A 23,788-nucleotide genomic window follows, 5' to 3' on the forward strand; every position below is an offset into this window, starting at 1 on the left:
GACAGCATAAGGAAGTGTTGTAACGGTTACTACATCAGTATTCCTGATATAACATTTAAAAAAAAAAGAAAAATCAATGGTTTTCAAACACTGTTGTACCTGGTCTTTAACCCTATAAATAGTCCAAATTAGCCTTATGCTCAATGGAAAAAATAGTGAACCATCCCTTCATTCCACCATCACTAAAGAAAAAACTCCAGAAATCAGTTATTTCCTTTAAAGGCCGAAGTATTGGTTTCTCTCCCTACAACAAAGGAATCCCTTAGAGACTCTCAGGAATTTTACTGGTGTATGTACAAGGGAACTATCAGAAACAAGTATCGGTGTGTGCCAGAACAGTCGCTTTCATCAGTGCCCTTATTACACATTTTCCAAATGTCTTTATGAGCCACGGATCAGGGCATGGGCAGCATTTAAACTGTTGTTTGTTTGCTTTTTTAAATTCAATTATTATTATTAAAGAATAGCATTCTTAGGAATAAACTCTATTTTCAGACTCATACAAATGTAACTAGCAACACATACAACAACTCTTCCATTTAAATTCAGAATTACAGGCAGTTCCTACAATCACCGATTCAGTACAAACATACAGTGCGCCTCCAAGGACAGAAATTCGTATTAACTGTTAAATATTGGTAATGTGCAGCAATACTTAAAACAAGCTCATAGGATAATTAAATACAAAAACAATGCAATTAAGTGTGCATAATTTAAAAATATTTAATATTTTAGTTTCCAAAGGCGCTCTTGCATATATTACATTATCTATTTTACAATGTGAATGTGGATATCAATCAATTTATACTAATTTAAATTAGAAACAAGATGGTACGTGATCTAGAAATAGCAAAGCAAAGTTAGTTCGCATTATATTTGGAACATTCCCTTTTCAGTATCCAATTATTGTCGTAATTTTAGCAACAAAACTATGAGGGGGGCTGGAAAAACAGGGGAGAGCATGATTACAAGGTTTTCCCCTGCGATTCTTTGAATTGGGTTCTATCTGCCTGTGCTTAACAGCTATATTTAATAAGAATAACTCATTTCTGAGATTCACACCTACATGAGAAAAGCACAGAATTTTCATTACTCCCTAGCACATCCAAGGTTACACTCTAATTAGCTAACAGAAAAAAATCAAGTAAACAGAAATGGATGTATACAGTCCACAGAAAGACAGAAAATTAAAAAATACAAAATCCCGAGGCTAAACTTAGAATTAGATCTTTTAACCAACAGACAAAGGAGAAATGGAGCATCAGAGAATAAAGCGGCAGGAGTCAAGAAGCAAGGACCCGCGAGCAAAGGTCTGTGCAGGACAAGAGCATCCCGCTGGAGCAAGGCGCCCACGTAGCCATCCCTGCCAGTCACTGACGGCTTAACAATCAGGGTGGGAGCTCTTCCACTACAAAATCCTTGTGCAATACTCACTCGGGGTTTTCACACCGCCCAGAAAACCCATCAACCTCTCCTCCATTCATGCTAAGCCCAGACTGTCAGCCCTGAACACAGGCGGGGAGAGATGTCCTGGCGCCACAATCGCGGTGGCAGAATAGACAGAGGTTCTCACCACAGATTTGAAATTGTGTATTTGTGCGGTTCTTGCATCAGACTTCATGATTATTCAAAAAAAAAAAAGTTACAGGAATTTCAATGCAGCATAGTGAATCCTCAAAAATCTGTCAAGAGTTTTCTTCCAGAAACTTAGAATTCATTACAAAAAATATGCACGCTTGACACAGAAGAAACACTCTGTCTTAGAGGACCTAAGTTAGATAAAACAGGTGACAGATACAGGGAAGCACTGCAAGAAACATGAAATATGGGCAATGTGTCCTGAAACGTGTGACAGCTAATAAAATAAGCCATTTACCACCAATAAGTGGGTTGAGTTAAAGAAGCTAGTTAACATAAAAAATGTACCTAATTTTTATTTTCTCTGGGAAGTCCTGCTGTGCCAGCTACATGACTACATGAAGTTTTATTGCAAGTTAAAATTGTTCTCAATGCCCTTACAAGGTTGTGAATCATTTCAAGTAAACCCTCGTAATAACCCATCCTTCTCACCCACCTCCATAATATAGGGGGGTGTGTGTATATATATATATATGTGTGTGTGTGTGTGTGTATATATATATATGAAATAACTTATTTCAGCAGGTATTTAGCCATAAGTCATTTTGCTGTCTTGTTCATCTTAAATAATTAAAAAAAAATAATAATGTAAAAGAAGTACCGCGTACCATTACAAGCCTATCACTGGCAGAATACCCTCAGATCGAATACAACAGATGAGAGACTTGCTATTTCAGCTGTCTGTGCTAGTAATTCCTACTATGCATACACTGTAAGGCTTTTCTTGCTGAATGCAATGGATAAAGGCATCAGGATTCCTTAATTCAACATTTAAAAAAAAATAATCATGCTGTAAGCAACGATGGGAAGGATTTTATGATTCTGCTTTCAACAGGATTAAGCATGCAGTGTTCTTTCAGGTCAATTTAAGCTGTCCAGTTCCTGTTCTTTATGGTTCAAAAGTTTATTGTAAAGCTATTTTATCTGACAGTATGGGGATATTTACTGGTATCCCTTTTATTTCCTTGGACAAAATCATTTCTAAATTCTTTCACCACATGTATTTCAATGAACGTCTTCTACCACTATAGAGGACAGTGCAATAATCATGTATTTCTACATGTAATAGCTAGGTAAAAGGGTTTATAAACTAAAACATCTCTTTAGTTTTACATTTAGAAGTCACCACTAATTGCAAAGAATTACTAGCTGCTATTGCACAGGCCAGTGCTCCTAAATGGGACTCTCTGTACTGTCAAGGCTACATAAATAGCAAATTTTGATGTTCAGTTCATCTGGTACCATCATCTTTAAAGAGGATTCTCCAGCTGTGATTGCACACTATCAGTGGCACTGAAAAGTCAATTTTACCCAATTACAGCTCTGGATTGCAGTCACTTTGGACGGGAATAAGAAGATTCACAAAGCTGCTCATCACTCTGAATCAGTAAGCCCTCTGTTGAGGATATTTTCACGTACCTTTCCATTGGTGGGAATACAGGCTCAGAGCAGCTAGCGCTAGGCATTGAATTTTATTGTCAAATGTCCACGTGGCAACTGTTTCTGGGGCAGGGGCCCCTGCTTTTACATAAATGTGGTTCAAAGGATAGGGAACGGTCCGTGCTACCCAAAGAAGGTAAGCAAAGACTTCTAATGAGTGCCTGAATGGAATGAGTTAGCACGAATAGGTAGTAGGATAAAGAATAATGTTATTTTCTGATATTGTGCATTCCATACACACAGTGCAAATGACTGTACACACTCATAAGGAACAACCTCCCCTGTTTTTTGGTGGGTTTTTTTAGTTTGGGGTTTGTTTTTTTTTTTTTGGGGGGGGGGGGGGGGGGCGGTTCTGGGTTTTGTTTTTGTTTTGTTTTTACAAATAATGTTTGCAAAATATAAATTTCTATTCACTGAACTTTTCAACTTAAACTGAAATTTTGTGTTCCATTCACACTCACGTATTGGTAACTTTAAATGATTTTTTATCATGCCCTATGATAGAGCCTGTCCTTTCGTAGCAAACCAATCTGAACAATCAGTCAGGAAAGAAAGGCAAATAAACATAAAGAGAGATAACGAGAGACTGGTATTTGCTGGAGGATACAGCTTCATGACCATGATGCTTCATCAGCCTTCTGAAATTCAACCCCTTCCCTACTGCTTACACTACTTCCAAAGCCAGCTGCATACTCACAGCTCCAAATGGCAAAGGAAATTCTCTGCTTTGTGAAATGAAAAACCAACAGTATTTTCCCTTCCCATGAGGAACTAAATTAATGATAACCTGGCTTCTTGTGGATTTAGGTTCTACTCCTCTTCTATACACAATAACCCTACTTTCTCTCACGTCACGGTACTATTTGAGCAAAGAAGGTGAATTTTATGGCTGGCCCGGAGTTGTGCACGCAGTGAGTGCCCACCAGCACACCTGTAGTGACTGACTAGTAGCACCACATACTACAGGAGAGTTTTGCCTACCTGCCCTGTAGCGGAGCGTAATTCGCAGGTCTCCCAGTCTCCTGAGGGGTCACGCAGTAGGTAATGCTGTAAAACCGTGGTTCCAAACGACCATCCTGTACTAATATCATCATCTGCATCCACCACTAATTCGCTACTACTCTGTTACTTAAAGCTACCATGAGACGCGTCACATTTAAGAAGTTACGTTTGAATTTTACTAAAGAGTAGAGCAACTGCTTGTTTGTCCAATCTCACTGCTGTTCTCAAAGAACGGTGACTTTCCGCACCCAGTTCCTTCCCTTCAGCTGCTGAATTTCAAATCCGCGTGACAGCCAAGCATCGGAAAGCATGCGAGAACAGCAGCGCAACCGCTAGCTCCCGGGCCTTCCAAAACCTCGTCAGGCCTACCTGCATGCATTGCCCCAAAGCATCTCCCCCCTTCCTATCAACCCAAGCTCTCCCAAATCCCCCAGGCTCATTGACGCATAGGCTTTTCCGCAGTCTTGTAACTCTCCAGGATTCCCCCACCTCTGCCTTCCTATGGTTGGACTTGATGATATTAAGGGTCTTCTCCAACCTAATGATTCTATCATTCTATATGCATCAGGTACGGCTGCAGAAGCTCTTGCTGCAAGTCTCCACATATCATCACCTCCTCCAAGCTCAACCCTGTCATCAAACCACCTTTCCTTTCCAACCAGTAATGCTCTGAATCTTTTCCAGACAGGGTTACGCACAGGCAGACACAGCAAGAGGTACCACCCCCTCCCTGGCCGAGTGGACCAGCCCTTTTGAAGGGAAGGGACTGGTGAAGAAATACAGTAAGAAGGAGGATGGAAAGATGACTACAGATATTTTAAAGCACTGAGGAGGTAGAAGGGGAAGGATAGGGAATTCAGACAGGCAAATCTACAATTAAACTAGGAAAAGACAATAACGATGGAAAAAGAATATGGACAATAATGATAGAAAAGGTACGGGTGCCTGCTGGAAAGTGAGACCTTCGTAACCACTCTGCAGCAGATCCACATCCAGCAAGGAGATTCCCCCATCCGTCCTGAAAACATCCAGTGAGGAAATTTCTAGGAGTGCAACAAAAGTCTCCATGTTCAAATAAAGCAAGTTGCAACATGCATTGCAGGATCCATCAGTAGGTATTTTCACTTTGCACATCGGTTCAACAGTATGAAGATAATCTGTAACGCCGGTCAGTAATCATATCGGGAAACACTGCAATAGTACCATTGTCACCAAGCCATTTGCAAATTTTCAGAAAACATGTAAACAAATTAATTACCCTTGAGAAGTCCACCTCTCTGACTAGTTTGGATAAAACTGGTTAATAACTTTGAAAGTTATTCTGGGAAAGAGGTAAGATAAAAACAAATTATATAAAAGGCCATATTGCAAGGATACCGTGAAAAAACAAGCAGTGCAAGCGTGCCTTTACAGGTAAAGGTTAATGAGAGAAAAGAAAAGAAGTGTTTCACCCAAAGATAACACTCATCAATACATCCACTGATCCCATTAACCAGATTTCTCAGTGGCTGGAGTTGCATGGAAAGATAAATCAAGATGCCAAACTCCTACTTTGTACATTTAAAGCAATCTAACAACTTAGCACTAACTTTTAAAGGGAGTAAAAATTTTCCAGTAGAAGCTGACTACTCAGCAAAAACAGAAGTGTAACCATTTCCATATCAAGTCACGATTTTATTTATTGATGACATGGGCACTGAAACTGTGCACAAAGTGTGAAAGCAATCACTTCACCTAAATTTAGGTACAAAGAAGCCTGCAGTAATAAAAAACTGGATCTTTAACAGCTGTTGTGGCATGCTCAAATCTAATCTCCTGTTCATTCATTCAAGTGGTAACAACAGGCGGATACATGGATGTTTTGTACCAGTGCAGACAAAACACTAATTCCAGAGTTTGTTTCTTCAGCTCAGATGCAAACTACAGCACATTCAGTCTCATTGCTGCTGACTCGAGAAGGATACAAGGAAAAGAATTTAAATCCAAGTCAAAAAGTATAAGAACCTTTAAAAAGCATTTATACAAGGTCTGGTAAATGAGAAACACTGTCTTAGAAAGGGAAGCGCAGAAGAATCCCTAAGTACTTTCTTATGTCTTGAGGGTAACGTTTCCAGTTTCCTACATCCCATACGGCAGCATGTTTATTCTAGAGAACGATCTGGAAGTCAAGTTTTAGTAACAAAGCCACAGAACATTTGTTTCATGTAATATTAATGGCAGGACCCAAGTAGTCAGATTAGAAATTGCCAGTGTACACATTTCAAATATATGCACCACAAAAGCATCACGGGCGCTTGCACGCCTTGTACAGGGGCAAGGATGGGTTTCTGTTGAGGAACGTGGAGGTGACTTACAAAGCATCGTAACGTGTCTTCCTTCAAATTCAGCAAAACCGGCTTTATATTTAATTGTCAGCAGACAGCTACAGTGTCGTCAACTTTGAAAGGTGGTAACTGAAGTATTTTCAGCCCAATATTTAGCACTGTATTACTGCTTGTAACAATAACCAAAAACTGATTGTAAACAATAGGAAGCTATGATGTTTATGACTACTTTCATTATTCAGAAGTTATATAAAAATAAAGGACAAATGCTGAATTGTTGAAAATTCTTGCAACAACAATAATCTAACACCTACATTTTTAATAACGGGTAATGAGATCTGCTAACAAAAACAACTTTTTCAAGTGACTGGTCTCTAAACTGATGTAATACTTACACCACCTCCACCACTGATAGCTTTTTAGTGTTATAAGTTGTTAGCAATAAGAAAAAAACAGATGCTACAGAAGGATGTAGTGAGTAGCAGTATTGCCAAAAACAAGCAGATCCGATTCCATTCTGGGAATAAACTGCCTTGAGTAGTCACCAAGTAGCACATTAACCCAGCATGAACAAGCAAATGCAAGAGCTAGTAGCATCTCAAATACTAGAAAGTGAATTCAGGAATTTAATAAAAGGTGCAGGGAAAAAGAAAGAGGCTGTTCTAGGGGGCAAGAGGTCAGATATGAAAATCCTAAGGAGAAAGAGTAATCTGACTGTCAGCAAAGATGGTTCCAGTTAATTCAGAAATATATGAGGTTCACTTTTTCTTCAAGTAAAACATTCTTTCCTCTCCTCTGCAAATGACAAAGCACATTAAAAGGAGCCAGCGTGTTCAGCAACCTCTTGAACAGACAGACTGGTGCAGAAACAGAAGACTGGTCCTCAGTCAAAACTTAGTTGACTAAGAGATGTGATGTGATACCCAGTGCTGCTTCTCCAAAAATTACAGTTTCCTTAGAATCACAAAATTGTTAAGGTTGGAAAAGACCCTTAAGATCGAGTCCAACCGTTAACCTATCACTGCCAAGCCCACCACTAAACCATGTCCCTAAGCACCATGTCTACCCTTCTTTTAAATACCTCCAGGGATGGGGACTCAGCCCCTGCCCTGGGCAGCCTGGGCCAGGCCCTGACAGCCCTTTGGGGGAAGAAGTTTTTCCCAATACCCAACCCAACCCTGCCCTGGCGCAGCTTGAGGCCGTTCCCTCTCGTCCCATCGCTTGTTCCTGGGGAGCAGAGACCGACCCCCCCGGCTCCAGCCTCCTTTCAGGCCGTTGCAGAGAGCGATGAGGGCTCCCCTCAGCCTCCTCTTCTCCAGGCTGAGCCCCCCCAGCCCCCCCAGCCGCTCCTCCCCAGCCTTGTGCTCCAGCCCCTGCCCCAGCCTCGCTGCCCTGCTCTGGCCACGCTCCAGCCCCTCCATGGCCGCCTTGGGGTGCGGGGCCCAGCGCTGAGCACAGCATTCGAGGGGCGGCCTCACCAGGGCCCAGCGCAGGGGCACCATCACCTCCCTGCTCCTGCTGGCCACACCGTTCCTGATACAAGCCAGGATGCCATTGGCCCTCTTGGCCACCTGGGCACCCTGCTGGCTCATGTCCAGCGGCTGTCGACCAGCACCCCCAGGCCCTTTCCCGCCGGGCAGCTCCCAGCCGCTCCTCCCCACGCCTGCAGCGGTGCCTGGGGTTGCTGTGCCCCCAGGGCAGGACCCGGCCCTGAGCCTTGCTGACCCTCACCCCGTGGCCTGGGCCATCGACCCGGCCTGGCCAGGGCCCTCTGCAGGGCCTCCTGCCCTCCAGCAGATCGACACTTCCACCCAACTTGGTGTCGTCTGCAAACTGACTGAGGGTGCACTCTATCCCCTCATCCAGATCATCAGTGAATATGTTGAACAGGACTGGAAAGATTAGGTTTCTGATTAGCATTGAAGTCACTCTTCTATATAATCACTGCCTTTATTAATTCTTTCTACCAATTTCTGCAGATACTACTTTTTCTACTTAAATTTCAGAATACTCACTGCCGTCCCCCCTGTTGAGAAATGTCACTTAGTAACATGAGGGATAATTCCTTTCTCTTACGATAAGCTGCCTCCTTCTCACAAAAAAAAAAAAAAAAAAAAAAAAAAAAAGTATCTTGGATGAACTACTCACCTCAACTCTTTCTGTATAAAGCTCCAGAGATTCAGGAGAAATAGAAGCCTTTCACAGGATGGGATGAACCACCTTCTCTCACCCTTAGCCCAAATGACTAGCTTAGATTAGATGCTTTTCAGATGATTAACATTAGGTGAAATCAAACATGGTTAATGAAGCTAAAAATGAGAATCAGATAAACTGGCTTCATGAAGCATTGTCAGAGGTACACAACAAACCTTGCAATCAAAGGGAAGAAAGCATCTCCTTCCTCTAGTTTTTAAATTTAGATTCCAAAAAACAGGTAGTAATATCTAAAAAATACAATTTTCAGTCTGGTGTTCTCTAAAACTTTAGTAATATATCTCAACATGAGATCATTGAAAAAAATCAAGGAGTTCAGTATACCTACAAACAAGTCTTGGAAGAAAAAATTGTAGCAGTAGCTGAAACCGCATACTTTTCCCCTGAGGCACAAGAAAAGAAGCCTAAGTGGTTACCTCCTGTTTAACTAAAAAACAACTAGTACAAAGCTTTTAAGAAGCAGCACTATAAGATGTACTTAACCTGCCTGATCTGACAGGTGATGAAGAGTTTTAGTAACACTTCGCTGCAGCCTGAAGACGAAGGAATAAAACAAAGCTTTGCTTTTCATCTTAATGCGATAAACTATACATTTAAAGTATTCTTTAATATCACACATCTCTAACTAGTAAATAAATTGTGATGGAAAGAAAAGTAGCATTTACTATTAAAACCACGAGATTTTATTACCTGGAGGTCTCCTTGTCCTGTACAACGATCTCTTCTCGACTCATTGGAGTCTTGGTTTAGAAATATTTTGATACATTCTCCCCTTATACTGTCCCTCAATCCTTTTTCTTTTATTGAAATCTGTAGTCAGTGGAGAGATGATTTGGATAACAACATAGTTTACTATAAAACCAGAGAGGATGCTATATAGCAGAATGACAATTTCCTTGCATAGCGCTATCAAGACTAATACTGGTGAAAGCAAACAGTTCTAATTTAGTCATTGCTTTTATTTCATGGAAGTTATCAATATTTTTGATTTTATTCTTTAAGATAGCAAAATCATTCAAACTGCTCCAAATGACTTCTATTCTACTAATCCTTTAAATTACACACACTTTTATCTTAGCCAGCTATCTGGTCTTTTTGACCTATAATCCCAGGAAGGTCTCTGAAGGACAAAGGAAATAGCGGGGTTTTGTTCTGGTGACCAGACGCAGCACGGACTAGAGAAGTCAAAGGCTGAAATTTCAGAGGAAATATTAAATAGTTCAATGCCTACTACTGTCAATCTTCAGCTCATTTAACTCTCAATAACCAAGAACTTGAGCACATGTGAACTGGGATTTCTGCAAGAACATACATGGAATATTTCTAACAAGGACCGCAACAAATGTGTCCCAAACAGGCACCTTCCTCTGTCAAATTCTGATTTCTAATAGATATGGTAACTGAAATTCATTAAAAAAGGAAAAAAAAAAAAGAGAGAGAGAGAGAGAGAGAAGAGAAAAAAAGGCATGTTGATGGATAGACTTTAAACATTTGATAAGTTCTGGCTGCATTTTCGAAGAGTTCAGCCTTTGGCTAAGCTCTGACTGTCTATGCTCAAAGGTCTAACACTTTGCCAGGATTTAACTACAAAACAATTCAGTACTCAGAGCTAGTAAAAGGCAGTGGCACCAATTCCGTGCATAAACGCATAACCATTTAGTCCTTAAAACTCATTATTACACGCTGTTTTGCAAAGGGCTCCATGAACTGCGCACAATCTCTTTTTCCCAGGTTAATTTTTTTTCTCTGTGCTTTTAGAGACAGTTTCCCTGGCTTTCTTAATTAAGCTTACTGCAGCACTAGAAATTAATACAAGAATCACATGCCAGCCACCAACAGTTGTTTTTCAGCATGATTTTCTGCTAACTACTGGAAGATTATGTTTTAGCATGCATCAATCTTGTGCTTCCACATCAAAAAGCAGGTGGTTTTAACTTTTAACGCGCAAGCCATTTCTAAGCAAATACTTTGGATATGCTTGTTATACTAGCTACGACAAAAATTGCTTTATATGTGTACTGCACAACTACTCCGAAAGATTTTTAGAGCAAACGTCTGCACTCGGTAAACCCTAATAGAGCACAAGCAGCCTTAAGCAGAATAGCATGAAATTTAATTTCGACAAATCCACTAGAGACCAAAAAGCACAGTATGCGGTACATAAGAATTACCTGTTTCTAAGAATATATAGAAACAAAAATGACACTTCTAAATGAATGCCCATGGAAAGATAAATTCTGCCTATCTGCAAAAAGCCACACACACAGAAAACCATTTGTAAAAGAAAAAACTATAAAAGAAGCTGACTATCATCGTAATGAATCTACCTCGGCCTGAGACCTAGTTACTTATGCGTACAAGTAGGACAGGACCTGACATATCGAGTGCTCTTTCTTTAAATTTCATCTGGAATATCAAAAGTTCTCTGTTGGCTGTAAAATGAGAAGCCCTAAATAAATCAATCAAATCTCCCCCTAATATTTGACAATATTCATGGGATATACTGGCTTTCTCCCTGACCCTATATAGGAAAAAAACAAAAAAAACAAAAAAAAACCCCACAACTCAACCCACAAGCTCTCAGAAACCTAATTCCTCCATTTGCAGAACCCTTGCAGACCTCAGAATTTGTTTCTTTAGTTCCCTTTACAACACTGAACAACAACAAATAAAGCAATAGCAGGAGCAGAAGGAGAGGGGGGGATGGGAATCAATTACTGCAATTCTAGCCTTAAACGCCTCCCACACATGGACCACTTCTTTCGTACAAAGTTGAACATGATCGTTTCATTACAATGAAAGAAAAACAGAGGGAGAGAGGAAGGGAGAGACAGAGAGACCTCTTCTACATATAGCCTGTCCTTCCAACTGCGCAATCAAACTTAAACCAAATTTATATCATGTCAAACTCCGGGTTAACATTAACACAAATGTCATTTCTGGGAGTATATTTAAGTGTATGTATGTATTTCATGCAGTCCACTACTATACTGAGATGTAAATAAGGTATTTCAGGGGGCTGGTTGGGTTGGCTTTTTTTAATTGTTATTACTAATTTACCTGTAAAAGTTGTTGTTGTTGTTGTTTAGGAACAAAAAAATTTAATCCTTCCTTGAACAGCATAAAATATTATTTCAGCATTAGGGAAAAAAAATAATTCTCATCTCCAAAAGCTTGGGGATTGTTTCACCTCGCAACACTCTCCTTCCTCTCCTTCTGAAGATCCAGTCCAGACCACTTGAGCCACGCCTGCCCTCTCCATCTCCATTAATTGCACGATCGGGCTTATTCCCTTCCACTAGCACAGGTCCTTTGACGACCAGGGTGAAGTTGCTTAAGCAGCTGATTCAGGAAAGAAAAACTTAGGTTTGACATAATCTGCAAAGCTGTTCCAAGAGGTGGCCGTCACCAAAAAGGAAAAGTGACACTATTGCTCCTGTGTGTGCTCCTGCTTCCCTTCTCTGAATACACAAGGTTCGACTAAGGGAGCTAAGGTGGTACAAAACTCTTCTCGTAGGGGGTTTCGGGATGGTTTAGATCACTGGACACCAAGTTATTATAGGAACAGACATGGTGAGACATGAGACCGTTAGATGAGGTCAGTTGTAACATCAGACTGTAGCTTTAAATACATGGCATTTGCCTGAGAAGTTCCAACACCTTTTGCCATTTGTTCTTGTTCTACCTTTGGACATTTGTTGAAAGTGTCTGTTGTTCCACAGGATGTATCAGCGCTCGAAACACAAACTGGGCAGCCCGAAGGCGCAGTCTTGATGACATCTCAAAAACGGTATTTCAGTGCAGAATCAAAACACTACTTTTGAACTGGACAAACGTTGGGAATTTAGTACAACAGAATATGTCTGGCACGTCAAGGTTTTTGCATTCCCACCTTAAAAAAAACCCCTCTGTTCCTAAGTGAGACGAGCATTCATAAGGTTCTAGATATTCCTCTTATACAGTTATGTCCCTTTTCCATATTCAACAATCCAAGTCTTTTAAACCATTAAATTAGGGTTTTTGGCCTATTCTCTAACATTTTCATCATGTCTACCCAACCCCCCATTAATTATGCAGCATCTTTTTGATGAGGTTAACACTGTCCGTTAGGGACAGAGGGAACGAAGCCCTCCCACATCCCTGAACTCCAAATTACTATGAACTAAACCAAAAACAGATGTACAAGTTGCGTTATTTGCAAGTTTTTCCTTCTAATTTCAGTATCATTTTACAAGGACACACCCAACCACCTGAAAGCGCTCACAGAACACCCTGCATGTCACACAGACAGTGAGAACTTTAATTTATGCAATACTGGCTCCATCTCCCATACATAATTCTATCTTCCCTATACCCCTGCAATCCAGTGACATGAATGTCAGACTCAACTAAAGATTTGCTGTTACAATGACAGCATTAAAAGTTTGGCATCTTTAGCAGCCTAGTGAGTTACAAGACGTTTCACCTTTTGATAATAAAACACTTCCATCAATAGCGAACCTTTAACCTGAAGAATACCAATATATATCACTGAAAATAAAGTTGTCCCCAAGAAACTCAGCAACAACTAAATGGCAATATAGCAAGGCACAGGGGAGCGGGAGTGAGCACTGCAGCATTACATATGCAGGAATACCCAAGACAGCTTTGCTCAAATTTAGATCCCACATCAAAAAATATATACCCTGAGCAGACTGTTACCTGGGTGTCGGAAGCAACGACATTCGGACGAAGCTGCCCTTCCTCTACACGGCAATGTATTACACCATGTACCTGCTTCCTTTTTCAAGAGCAGTAGGATGAACCTTACTCAACAAAGCTGCCAGACATTCTTTGGAAGGTATTCCTGCCATGACAGCTACATTAGAAGTGTCCAAGATTTTCAGACCAAAAGCCTATCACACATCATCAGTATTTCGCACATATATCTCTCCATCCCTTTGAAAAACTTTTTTTTATCCCCCTTCCCCCCGGAGGTCAGAGGGAAATCAAACCAAAACCACACGTATACTATTAAAAATAAAAAACACCAAACAATATTTTTCTAAGATGCAAATCACAGCCTTCCAGGCTACCAGTGGTCCACAGACCAGCTCAGTTTGTTGATTAGGGATTCCTACTTGATTTATTTCGCAGAGGTTTTTGGTACCGGTTAACTTTAAAACCTCTAAAGAGTACGCAAAGCTGTACTTAGAGGAGGGCAAAATAAACACTACTAAATGGAGAGGTCAAGCCCTCATGGTTGCTGCTACAGGAAAAAAAGGTCATAAATCCATGTCAGTGGCTGAAAAAAGGAACTGCCTGAGATTTACAGGTGTCTCACAGCAAAGAAAACAGCAGAGAATCAACCCAGGCATTGCTGAAACTCCACTGTTTTCTAAAAATAAGAGGAGTTCTACAAAATGAAATAACAGAAATGTCAGCTTACTTCATCTTGCAGTTTATGAAGAGAAAAAGTGTTGTTGCAACAAAAAGTTAGATGAAAACAATTAATACATTAAAGGGCACAGAACTAGGGATTTATTTGCAGAGTATTCTTGCTTAACTGGCATAAATTTAGCCAAACTCTGAACTTCCACATACTCATAAAAAGTAAAAATACAAAACAATTCAAAGTTACAAGTGATAAAGCAGAGCTTCCAACATTTATCATTAGGTATTCCAGTTTTACTTTGTTTCATGGAGCATCTGACTATCCACAATTACTAGTACCATCAGTACATGCTGTAATTCTTTAAATAAAAAAAAAGTCTTCCTAAAAACCAGACAAGGAACAAGGGCAATGACGCTGGTGTAAAAGTTCCTAGCCATGCTCTCTTGGGCTCCACATTACAAGAGACCAGTCCAGGGGGTCAGAATGGTCCCTTCTCATATTATAAGGATTAAAAATGCTCTGTTGCACTGAGCAAACTTATTTTCACAACCTACTGCCAAATCACAGGGGCACAGAATCATTCAGGTTGGAAGGAGCCTCAGGAAGTCATTTGGTCGAACTCTCTGCTCAAAGCAGGGCCAGCCTTGAGATCAGATCAGATTGCTCAGGGGTTTATCTACTCACAGCTTGAAAGCCTCCGGGGATGGAGGCTGCACGGCCTCGCTGGGAAACCAATGCCTGACTGGTCTCATCGTGGCAAAGTTTTTCCTTATTGCCACTCTGAACCTCTTCTGCTTCGATGTCCACTGTCTCTTGCCCTCAAAGGATGCACCACCATGAAGAGCCTGTTGCCAGCTTCTCAATAAGCTCCAGAGGTATGGGAAGGCTGCTATTAGGCCTCCTCAAAACCTTCTCTGCTCGACCTTGAACAAGCCAAGTTTCCTCAGCCTCTCCTCATAGGGAAAGCACTTCAGCCCCTGACCTTTGCTGAACTTGTTTCAGCTGATCAATGGCTTCTACTGGGTGGCCCAAAACTGGACGCAGCATTCAGGATGCGATCTGTAAAGCGTTGAACAGAAGAGGTCAGAACACTTCCCTCTATCTAGTAGACCTGCTGCTGTTCACACAGCCCAGGATGCTCTGAGCTTTCTTTGCCACCCGGGCACAAAGCTGGCTCGCAGGCACCACGCTGCCTGCCAGGGTGCTCAGCTCCTTTTCAGCAGTTACTCCCCGGACAGGCAGGCCCCAGCCTGCGCTGTGGCAAGGGGTTGCTCCTTCCTCAGTGCAGCACTTCGTGCATTTCTCCTTGTTGAATTTCATGAGGTTCCTGTTGGCTCGTTCCTCCAGCCAGTCCAGGTCCCTCTGGATTGCAGCCCTGCTTTCAAGCATATTGACTATGTCCCTCCAATTTGGGGTGATCTGTATTGAGGAGTGTGTACTCCACCTCCTCCGCCAGGACGTTGATAAAGCTGTTAAACAGGACAAAATCCTGCAGAGCCCCACACGATACCGGCCTCTAGGTAGAGTATGACCCATTAACCACAATCTGCTGACCCTGACCATCCAACCATTCTTTTTAACCCAACTTGTCGTCCAGTTATCCACACTGCAACATCCTAACTTGGATACAAGAATATTAGGAGAGACAGTGTTGAACACCTCGCTGAAACGGAGGTAAAGGACACCTACTGCCCTCCCCTCATCCACAAATCCACTCATTTTGTAGTCTGTCTCTGCTCCCACCTCCTGCTGAGCTCATTTTTACACTGAAACTCTATCATGACCTCCCTGTTTAAGCATACCAGCCTCCCAATATATCTATTAATTTTTCTGAGTACTGGAATGAACCGTCCTTGCACTAGGAAGCGGTTGTCCTTAAGGGCCTCACAGCTTTCCTGAGCTTGTCCCTCAGAGCTGCCTCCACGGGATCCCACCAACTAGCTCTCTTCATAAGCTGAAGTTTGCTCTCCTAAAGTTCAGCTAAATCCTGGTTGCATCTCCAACAAGAACCTACTTCTTCAAATACTCATTCCTGTACATCTCAACAATGCTTCCTTATATGTTTCCGATTGAGCCAAGATACTCCAGGCCAGTGAAACTCTGCCAAAAGACAAGGACACCAACACAACAGAGTACACAATTAAAAGGCATCACCGCACACAAAAGAACAAGGCTAAGAAATATATTCTTCTCCACTGGAAACATGCCAGGTCTAACCCAATTTCTGAGGGGGCATCAGCAGTGCTCGACTTTATTACACACCTACATAGTACTTTATGACATGGGTCCTTTACCAATTTGTTTTCATGAGGACGGTATAGTCACAGTAACAAATAATACAGTTAAAAATACATAAAAAAAGAGAAAGAGAAAAATCCTCTGTACCCTCCATGTAATCTGTTTCTGCAAAGGGAAAAAAAATGGCTGTCTGAGATGCAGAGACTCTTGATAATTTAAGCATTTGTTCTTCTTTTTTTTCCATAATAGACTACTATCTTTTCAGATATCCACTAAGCTAAAATGAATTAAACCATTCCCTTTGTCTGTTAGGACTAAAGCTTTAGGTATAATACACACTCAGGAAAAAAAAAAGTACTCCTCTGACCAAATTACATTTCATCAATATTGCTTTAGGAATTACAGACATACTTTAAAGATTTTACACTTGTTAAATATTTTAGTGCATTTAATATTACTCAGAAGTCAGAAAATGATCCAAGCAAGCTAGGATGCTTTAAGACATAGTATTTAGATGTCAGATTTCATTGTAAGTGTATGCAATTTCATTTTCCGACCCCAAACTGAAGTCAATAAATTCATCATATATTGACAAGCAACAAGATACACATTCTTTCATGTAATCTAATCCATTATTCCTCTACCAAAAGCTATCAAAGACTTGACTTAAAGAAAGGGCTGTTTTTAATAGCTCTAATGTTTCTCCCTCTAGACATCTTTTTTATTTTTGTAGGAAAGTGTTATTTGTCTAGAATATATAAAGATATAAATGCAGGCTAACAAACTGTCAAGTTCAAAAGTTGCCCAGCTGGTAATCAAAAAAAAAAAAAAAAAAGCCATAGCCAGGCTCCAACCACCACCATCCTTGGCAAACTCTCTTCAGGAGCAGCGAGCGATCCACCGTCAGAAAAACAAGCCACTATAACCAGATTCATGACCAGGAGGGGAGGAGCTGCCTGCAGAGAGGTCTCTCATTAACGGTGCAAGAGGCTCTAGCAAGAAACCAAGCCCCAGCACTGTTTGGTTGGAAGGAAGACCCCCAGATTTGGGGTCCAGCCCTCACAGCCATCAACAGAGAATAATTCAATATTAAGTGATCAGAGCACTAGCTTTGAAGCGAGTGCCCTTCCTGTAATGACACCTTATCAGACAAATGCAGACTCTGTACAAGTTAGGCGTAGCTACAAAATATAGAAATAGGTTGACTGTTCTCAGAGCATCAAATAAATTCAATAGTTTGTAATTCTTCACCAAAAAACATTCAATGAAAGAGGAACGGATGGTACGGTAACATATATTTAAGTATAATTTAATCCTCTTAAATACAAATCATTTTAGCAACTGAGGTAGAACACTGATTATACTTTCCTGGGGAAATACAAGCACTTCACCTAAATCACTAGTTCTTAAAGCAAAAATACGCATAAGGTTTCTCAAGCTTGTGAAGGATCAAGCAATTCATTAAGCCTTTCAATAAATAAAAATTAAAAAAAAAAATAAAGCAGCACTATTTCCAACACACAAAAAGAGAAGCAAGAAAAAAAAAAAAAGGATCAGGTATGTACGTACTGTGAATTAGCAAAGAATTACTGGGGCATTACAGCCTTCATCGCCAGTCACCACATCCCAAAACCCACAGATGCTTATTCACAAGACTACTTCCATAACCCAGGTTTAAGGATGCAAAAGCAACAAGCACCGCCATGAAAGCGGGTAGGAAGTGCAAGCATTATTTCATATAAATCCTTTATCTAGAATAATTTCTGTACCACAGTAAAAATACATATACATAATCAGAAGGCTACTATTTAAAAAGAAAAAAGATGGACAATCTGGCAGTCCATGCATGAAAATACAGCCCTACTCCATTCAAACCTTAGTTAAGGAAGCATTAAATTCTAAGCAATTTTATTGGGCAAACTACATTTCACAAGCCAAGTGACAGTTTCAGTAATTTTTAGCGCTGATATTTTCTTTGCCTTCACTACAGCACAGTCTTCCTATTCATAAAGTGGAAAAACAAACCTCCCATCGTGTGGGAGCCCCAATATTTGTAAAACATCCTGTGTTGGATTCACCTGACATCGCTACGTGCTTACATCTCTTCACCCCAGGATTCCTAGAGGGCAATTCATCTCATCCTCAAGCAGAATTCTCAAATAAGCCAGATGAATTGTCCCCCAAAACGTCTTTTTCTTTCTACTGACTACAGAGACAGCCCAGCTCGGATATAGACACCTACACCATAGGCATCTTTAATGAAAAAACAGGAAACCAACTTTCTATGCTTCAGATGAAAGATGCTACATTCTGTTCATTCAAGTCCTGCTGCAAGGCCCGCTACTGCCACAGGACTTGTTTTTAATCAGTGTGTTGAGTTTTCGTGGGATTTTTCGCAAGTATCAAGGCAAAAGGCCCTTAGGGAATACTGATATCATTAATATTTCTGGAGCACTGACAAGAAGCCTTACTTGAACCTTACAGGTTTCACATAGTCGACAAACATAAATCACATGCTCCAATCTCTGCCATTGATTTTCACTCCTTCACTAGCTACGTCGTGTTCACTCTGCTGAAGTATTTTAAATTAGAGCACAGGCTGCCTGGCACGAAGCCTGTTTGATGCATTTGAACAGGCCTCAGTAATGAAATATAAAATGTTAAGAAAGCCATCATTTTGAGCCATCGATCTGTATAAACTGTATGCGACTTATTTCCACTATTCCATGATAGGAAAATAGCATATTATTCTTTTAATGTTTGCTTATGTATATTTCAACAGAAGTTCACTATACTAAAATTCAGTGTTGATTAAGTATGCAAGAATTTTCATTTCAGAACTCAATACATATTTGGAACGGATATTTGCTTTTTCTGTTTAAAAAAAAAAAAGTCTGTAACAATGGATAATACCTTAGAAAACCAAGTCTAATAAACAGTTGTGTTTTACATTTTAATGTCAGGCAGAAGAAAATAAAGACTAATATAACTCATCTGAAAGCCTGCAAACTACTTCCTTCTTCAAAAGAAGATGAGCAAAAAAGTTCATGTCAAAAAATCATCTCTACGAAATGGCAATGAGATCATTACAATGCTCTGAAAGGCGCATTTGGTTTTCTTCCTCTCATTAAAAAACAGAAAATGTGGGCCTACCTGCACCAGATGCTGATCGGTGCTGAGACTGCGGTCTTCCACTGGGCGAAGAAGATTCCTTCATACGATCAATGAGACTGTCAGATAGCTGAAAAATATAACCCCCAACCCAAAGAGTCAGACTGCACCTCCTCCTTTATCCCCATTACCCCTCTCTTTCCCCAAAAAACGAAGTAAAACTTCAAAAAAAGAGCACAGAGCCCCAAAATAAAATATGACAGCTGCTAAAATTTTATCAACAATGCAAAATAAACTTTGTATTTCCCCTTTTTTGCGGGGTGAGCACTCAGCTCTGAGTGCAAACAATCAGGCTGAACAAGATCATTTTGGCTTTCACAGAACACAAGAAACTGATATGATAAAATATAGGATACAGGGAAAGATAAAGGAAACAGCACCCTTTGACACGTTGCTTGTAATGAATCAGCCTTTTTGCCTTCCTCAGTTATTTGGAAGACAGTCAAATACCATACTGTGCAGGTGCAGAGCACTTAACCCAGGAGGAACTTTATCCTGACAAAGCCCTCAAAATACTTGTGCAACACAAGTGGTCAGAGCAAGTACAGTCAACCACTAAGTTCATTCTAAGGTTGACACATGCACACACAAAAATACTGTCACAAATTATGCAGAATCAAACTGAGAATAAGACTAATGACATCTCTCACGGGCAGAAATCTGCGCTACAAAGATTTTTCTAAAATCTGTAATCTAATATGCAAAATTAGATGTATGCAAAATATGTAAAATTTCTTCAGCATATGATTTCTTAACCCCATCCTTAAAACTCTCATCTTCCCACAGCTAGTTTTACCTATGTAAACCGTTACGTATATCCCACTTTTGGATGCTCTATCAACTAACATTATTTATTTAATGAAGCTGCGTTTTCCTAGCACCCATGATATCATTCAGTTTTTATTCCCAGTATTTCAAGATCCAGGATTACTTTACAGAAACTCCAATAGCCCTTCCCAGTACTTAAGCGCGGTTCAGAGTGGACAAACTCTGCTGCGAACGCCTACATTACTGTCACCTATCTGCCTGAGAGCATTAAATGACCAGAACTGAAAAATATTAGTATGCTGCATCAGGCAGCAGTTACTATCATGGTTCATTCTGCAACGCTCCTCCCTACAAACAGCAATAAACGACAACTTATTATCCTTCCTGGTATGAACTACAGTGTCTTCCATTGAAAAACGTCTCAGCTGCAAGATTTCTCAAAGTGTCTCCTGTCACAAACTATCTTCTGGTGTATTATATGCAACAGCATGCCATAAATAGGGAAAGAATGGGAATGCTTCTGCAGGTACAGAGGAAGGCAGCTATACCGCATGTGAGAGAGCGGAACATGGGAAAAGGAGGAGCTCTGACACGTAGAGGTCAGGGAAAGACAAAACAGGCTCTTCTGGTTACGCGTCTCTCCTACAGCTGCTCTGCTGCCCGTCGTTGGAAACCAGGCCAGGGGCAAGGCTCCCCCATGACACCTTCCTATGCACGGCGTGTTTCTTGCCACGACAGAGGCCTCCAGGCTGCACCTGAGCACCAGGGCTCTCCCCGCTCCCCTGAAAGCCCCAGCCGCAAAAGCGGAGCGGGAAGGGGGTGGAGGTCACTGCGGGATGGAAGCGGAGGAGAGCGCCCGCGAAACGTGAGGGGCCGGAGCCGCGGGGCCGGGGGCAGGGCCCGGCAGCGTAGAGGCAGAAAAAGGCGAGCGAGGGGCCGGGGCGGGCCGAGCTCGGGGCAGCCCGGGGGGAGCCAGGCCCCGGGGTCCCTGCGGGCTCCGGCGAGAAGCCCCGGCCCGGGGGAAGGAGCCCCGGCGGAGCCCCGCTCTCACCCGCACGCCCTTCACCACCGTGATGTTCTCGTTCTCATCCGCCTCGAAGGTGACGCGCCGGGTGCTGCTCCCGCCGCCGCCCATCTTCGCCCGGCGCCACCAGGCCGCGGCCAGGGACGGCCCCAAGGAGACTCGCTGTCCCCGCTGCCAGCGCGCCCCGCAACAACGCCGCTCTTCATTGGCTCGCCCTTCGCCCCACCCCGCCCCCCGCGCGTAGAACCCTGCTCCCTATTGGCTGTGGGGCCGTAGCCATGGAAACCCCCGCTGAAGAGCGGCGAGGTACCCGGAAAGGGTGCGGAAACTTTTTCGGTTTAAACTTCACGGGGGCGCGGACTACAAGTCCCGGGATGCTTAGCGCCAGGAGGCGGGAGGGCGGGAGCGGTGCGCCGGCGCAGTGCCCGCTGGGTAGTGTAGTTCTCGCTCTCGGGCCGCGCGGAGCGGGAAGTGTCGTCCCTGATGGCCCGTCGGGGTCTCCCGGGACACAGCCCCGCTCTGAGGGGGCTTTCGGGATGCCCCCCCCCAGCTCTGCTTGTCCCGCTGCGGCTGGGGGTGCTCCTGCCCTCCCTCAGCCTCCCTCAGGGCAGCCCGCTGTGAGGTGGGTGCCCCAGGCTTCTGCTGGAGCTCTAGGCCTGAGCTGATCCTTCATCGCCTTTTCCACATCATAACGGCATAAAATTACCATTAGCATAGCTCCTTGGGGCATGTAATTTGCTTTCCAGGGGATGAATAATGTTAATAACGCATCAGACATTTTCTTTTCAGCCTACAATATAAACTGCACCTGGATCTGGCTGTTCTGCGAGTGAACTCCCCCCCCGTAGGTCCCATGGCCTATCTTGATGGCCAGAATTCCAAAGGTGCGTGCTGGGAAGACGTCTGAAAAACGTGTTTTTTAGTGTACAATACCAGAACAAGTATCGCATTCTGGGTGCCAATGGTGTCAGACACATCTCTGAATTTCTCTAGCCTAAGCATGAAGCAAGAAGTACCTTTACATAGCTGGAATATAGGAATATCCACTGTTTTGTCTCTCCTACCATCTGGCCTCTTCACTTGTTTTACCCAATGAAGCCCCAGTCTTCTGCTGGGCCTTCTTGACACTGGCAACATACAAATAATAATAACTGTGATATTTGGGAAATTTTATCTTTTCTTTTCCCTCCTTCCAAGTCCTTCATCTGCTTGGCTCAAGGAAGGATAGCCTATTTGTACCGAAGCGACACCGAAGCCTTCCACCTCCCTCCCAGAAATTTGTCCCAATGTGTTTACACAATGATCACAACAGGTTATTGCAGCCTGTGTCAACTGATGCATTTCATTTCTCTGAATCGATACAAACATCACATCGGTTGCATCAACAGAACAGCTCACATGGCTTTGATATATTTTCAAGCAATTTTTATTTGGATGTAAAGTGTCCATCAGCCAACATTTCAGCAGTATCTGCCTTCCTTGGGGCTTAAGATATTGCTGAAGCATTGGCTGATAGCCACTTTACTACCAAATAAAAATTGCTTGAAAATATATCAAGGACATATGAGCCGTTCTCCTGAGGTATGTGACGTGATGTTTATGCCTGTTTTTTATAGATGTTAAACCAGTTTCTATGAGGGGGCACTATTAAGAATTCAACATCCTGATATCTATGTTTTTAAGGGAATAAATGGACTGTGCATCTATCTGTCTTGATACTGTGTGAGCACCAACAAACTAAGGGTACTGAATTTTCTTTTTTTCTGCACTGGGAATGTTTTTAGGGGGTCAGATTGTATTTATTCACTTAGTGACATAACTGTTGTGGAAATGCCCATCTCCAAATCAGAAGCAGCTCTTCTAATATATTTTTCCTCTTTTGGGAGAGTTCTGAGAAAATACTCTTGTCTTGCTGAACAGAAAGATTTATATTTAGGAATTAAGGTTTTAACAACAGCTATTTTCTGCCAGGGTTTTTTATGATTGTTTAGTATGACTTGAAATTACAGAACGCTGTGACATATGCATAGATTTCAGGAGGGGGGAAAAGAACAAATGGGCAGAATTACATCTCAAAATTGCTTTGGGTCATTTTGATGTGTCTGTGAGGTTCACTCACTGTAGAAAGAGCAGGACTGAGGTACCCCAGAATTTATGGCTCCCCTATAATAGGTGGAAATGAAAGACTGTTTGCTGCAGGCCAGAGCCATCTATATGTCAGAAGCTTTTCTCTGTGGACTGTCAAACCTATTTGAGAGCTCTTTCAAGGACATTGCTAGATGGAAAAAGTATTAGAAATTAATGTTAGAAAAGGCCACAACAAATTTGCAGTCCAAAAATCATTCATTAACGACTGGCAAATAAACTCACGTCTAGTTCACAACTCTCACAAGCAATTTGCAAATAGAAAAAGAAGTTGTTCTGTGTATAACTTCAAACAATTTATACGATCACATAAATAATACACTTATTTTAAGAGTGGTGTCTATCAATGTGGTACACAGAGTTGACCGCTGTGTCGCATAGAAGGCCCCAACCTAATTTAAACTAACTAGTGCAGGCGGCAGCAGTAATCAAAACATCAAAACACAACTC

General features: G+C 41.8%; 1 protein-coding gene across 2 annotated transcripts in view; it reads right to left on the bottom strand.

The window, feature by feature from the left end:
* Positions 1 to 21,521, bottom strand: part of CHCHD3 (coiled-coil-helix-coiled-coil-helix domain containing 3) — a 164,268-nt gene extending 142,747 nt beyond the window's left edge. For both annotated transcript variants that reach the window (XM_082310170.1, XM_082310169.1), the window contains exons 1-2: positions 21,221 to 21,521; positions 19,384 to 19,471 (exon numbers count right to left, since the gene is read on the bottom strand). In XM_082310170.1, coding sequence (XP_082166296.1) covers positions 19,384 to 19,471; positions 21,221 to 21,304 — 172 coding nt within the window. In that variant the 5' untranslated portion in view covers positions 21,305 to 21,521. The remainder of the gene's footprint in view (positions 1 to 19,383; positions 19,472 to 21,220) is intronic.
* Positions 21,522 to 23,788: the final 2,267 nt, after the last annotated feature.

This window comes from Platalea leucorodia (genome assembly GCF_965183815.1).
Source record: "Platalea leucorodia genome assembly, chromosome: 4".
In the NCBI taxonomy this organism is placed as follows: domain Eukaryota; kingdom Metazoa; phylum Chordata; class Aves; order Pelecaniformes; family Threskiornithidae; genus Platalea; species Platalea leucorodia.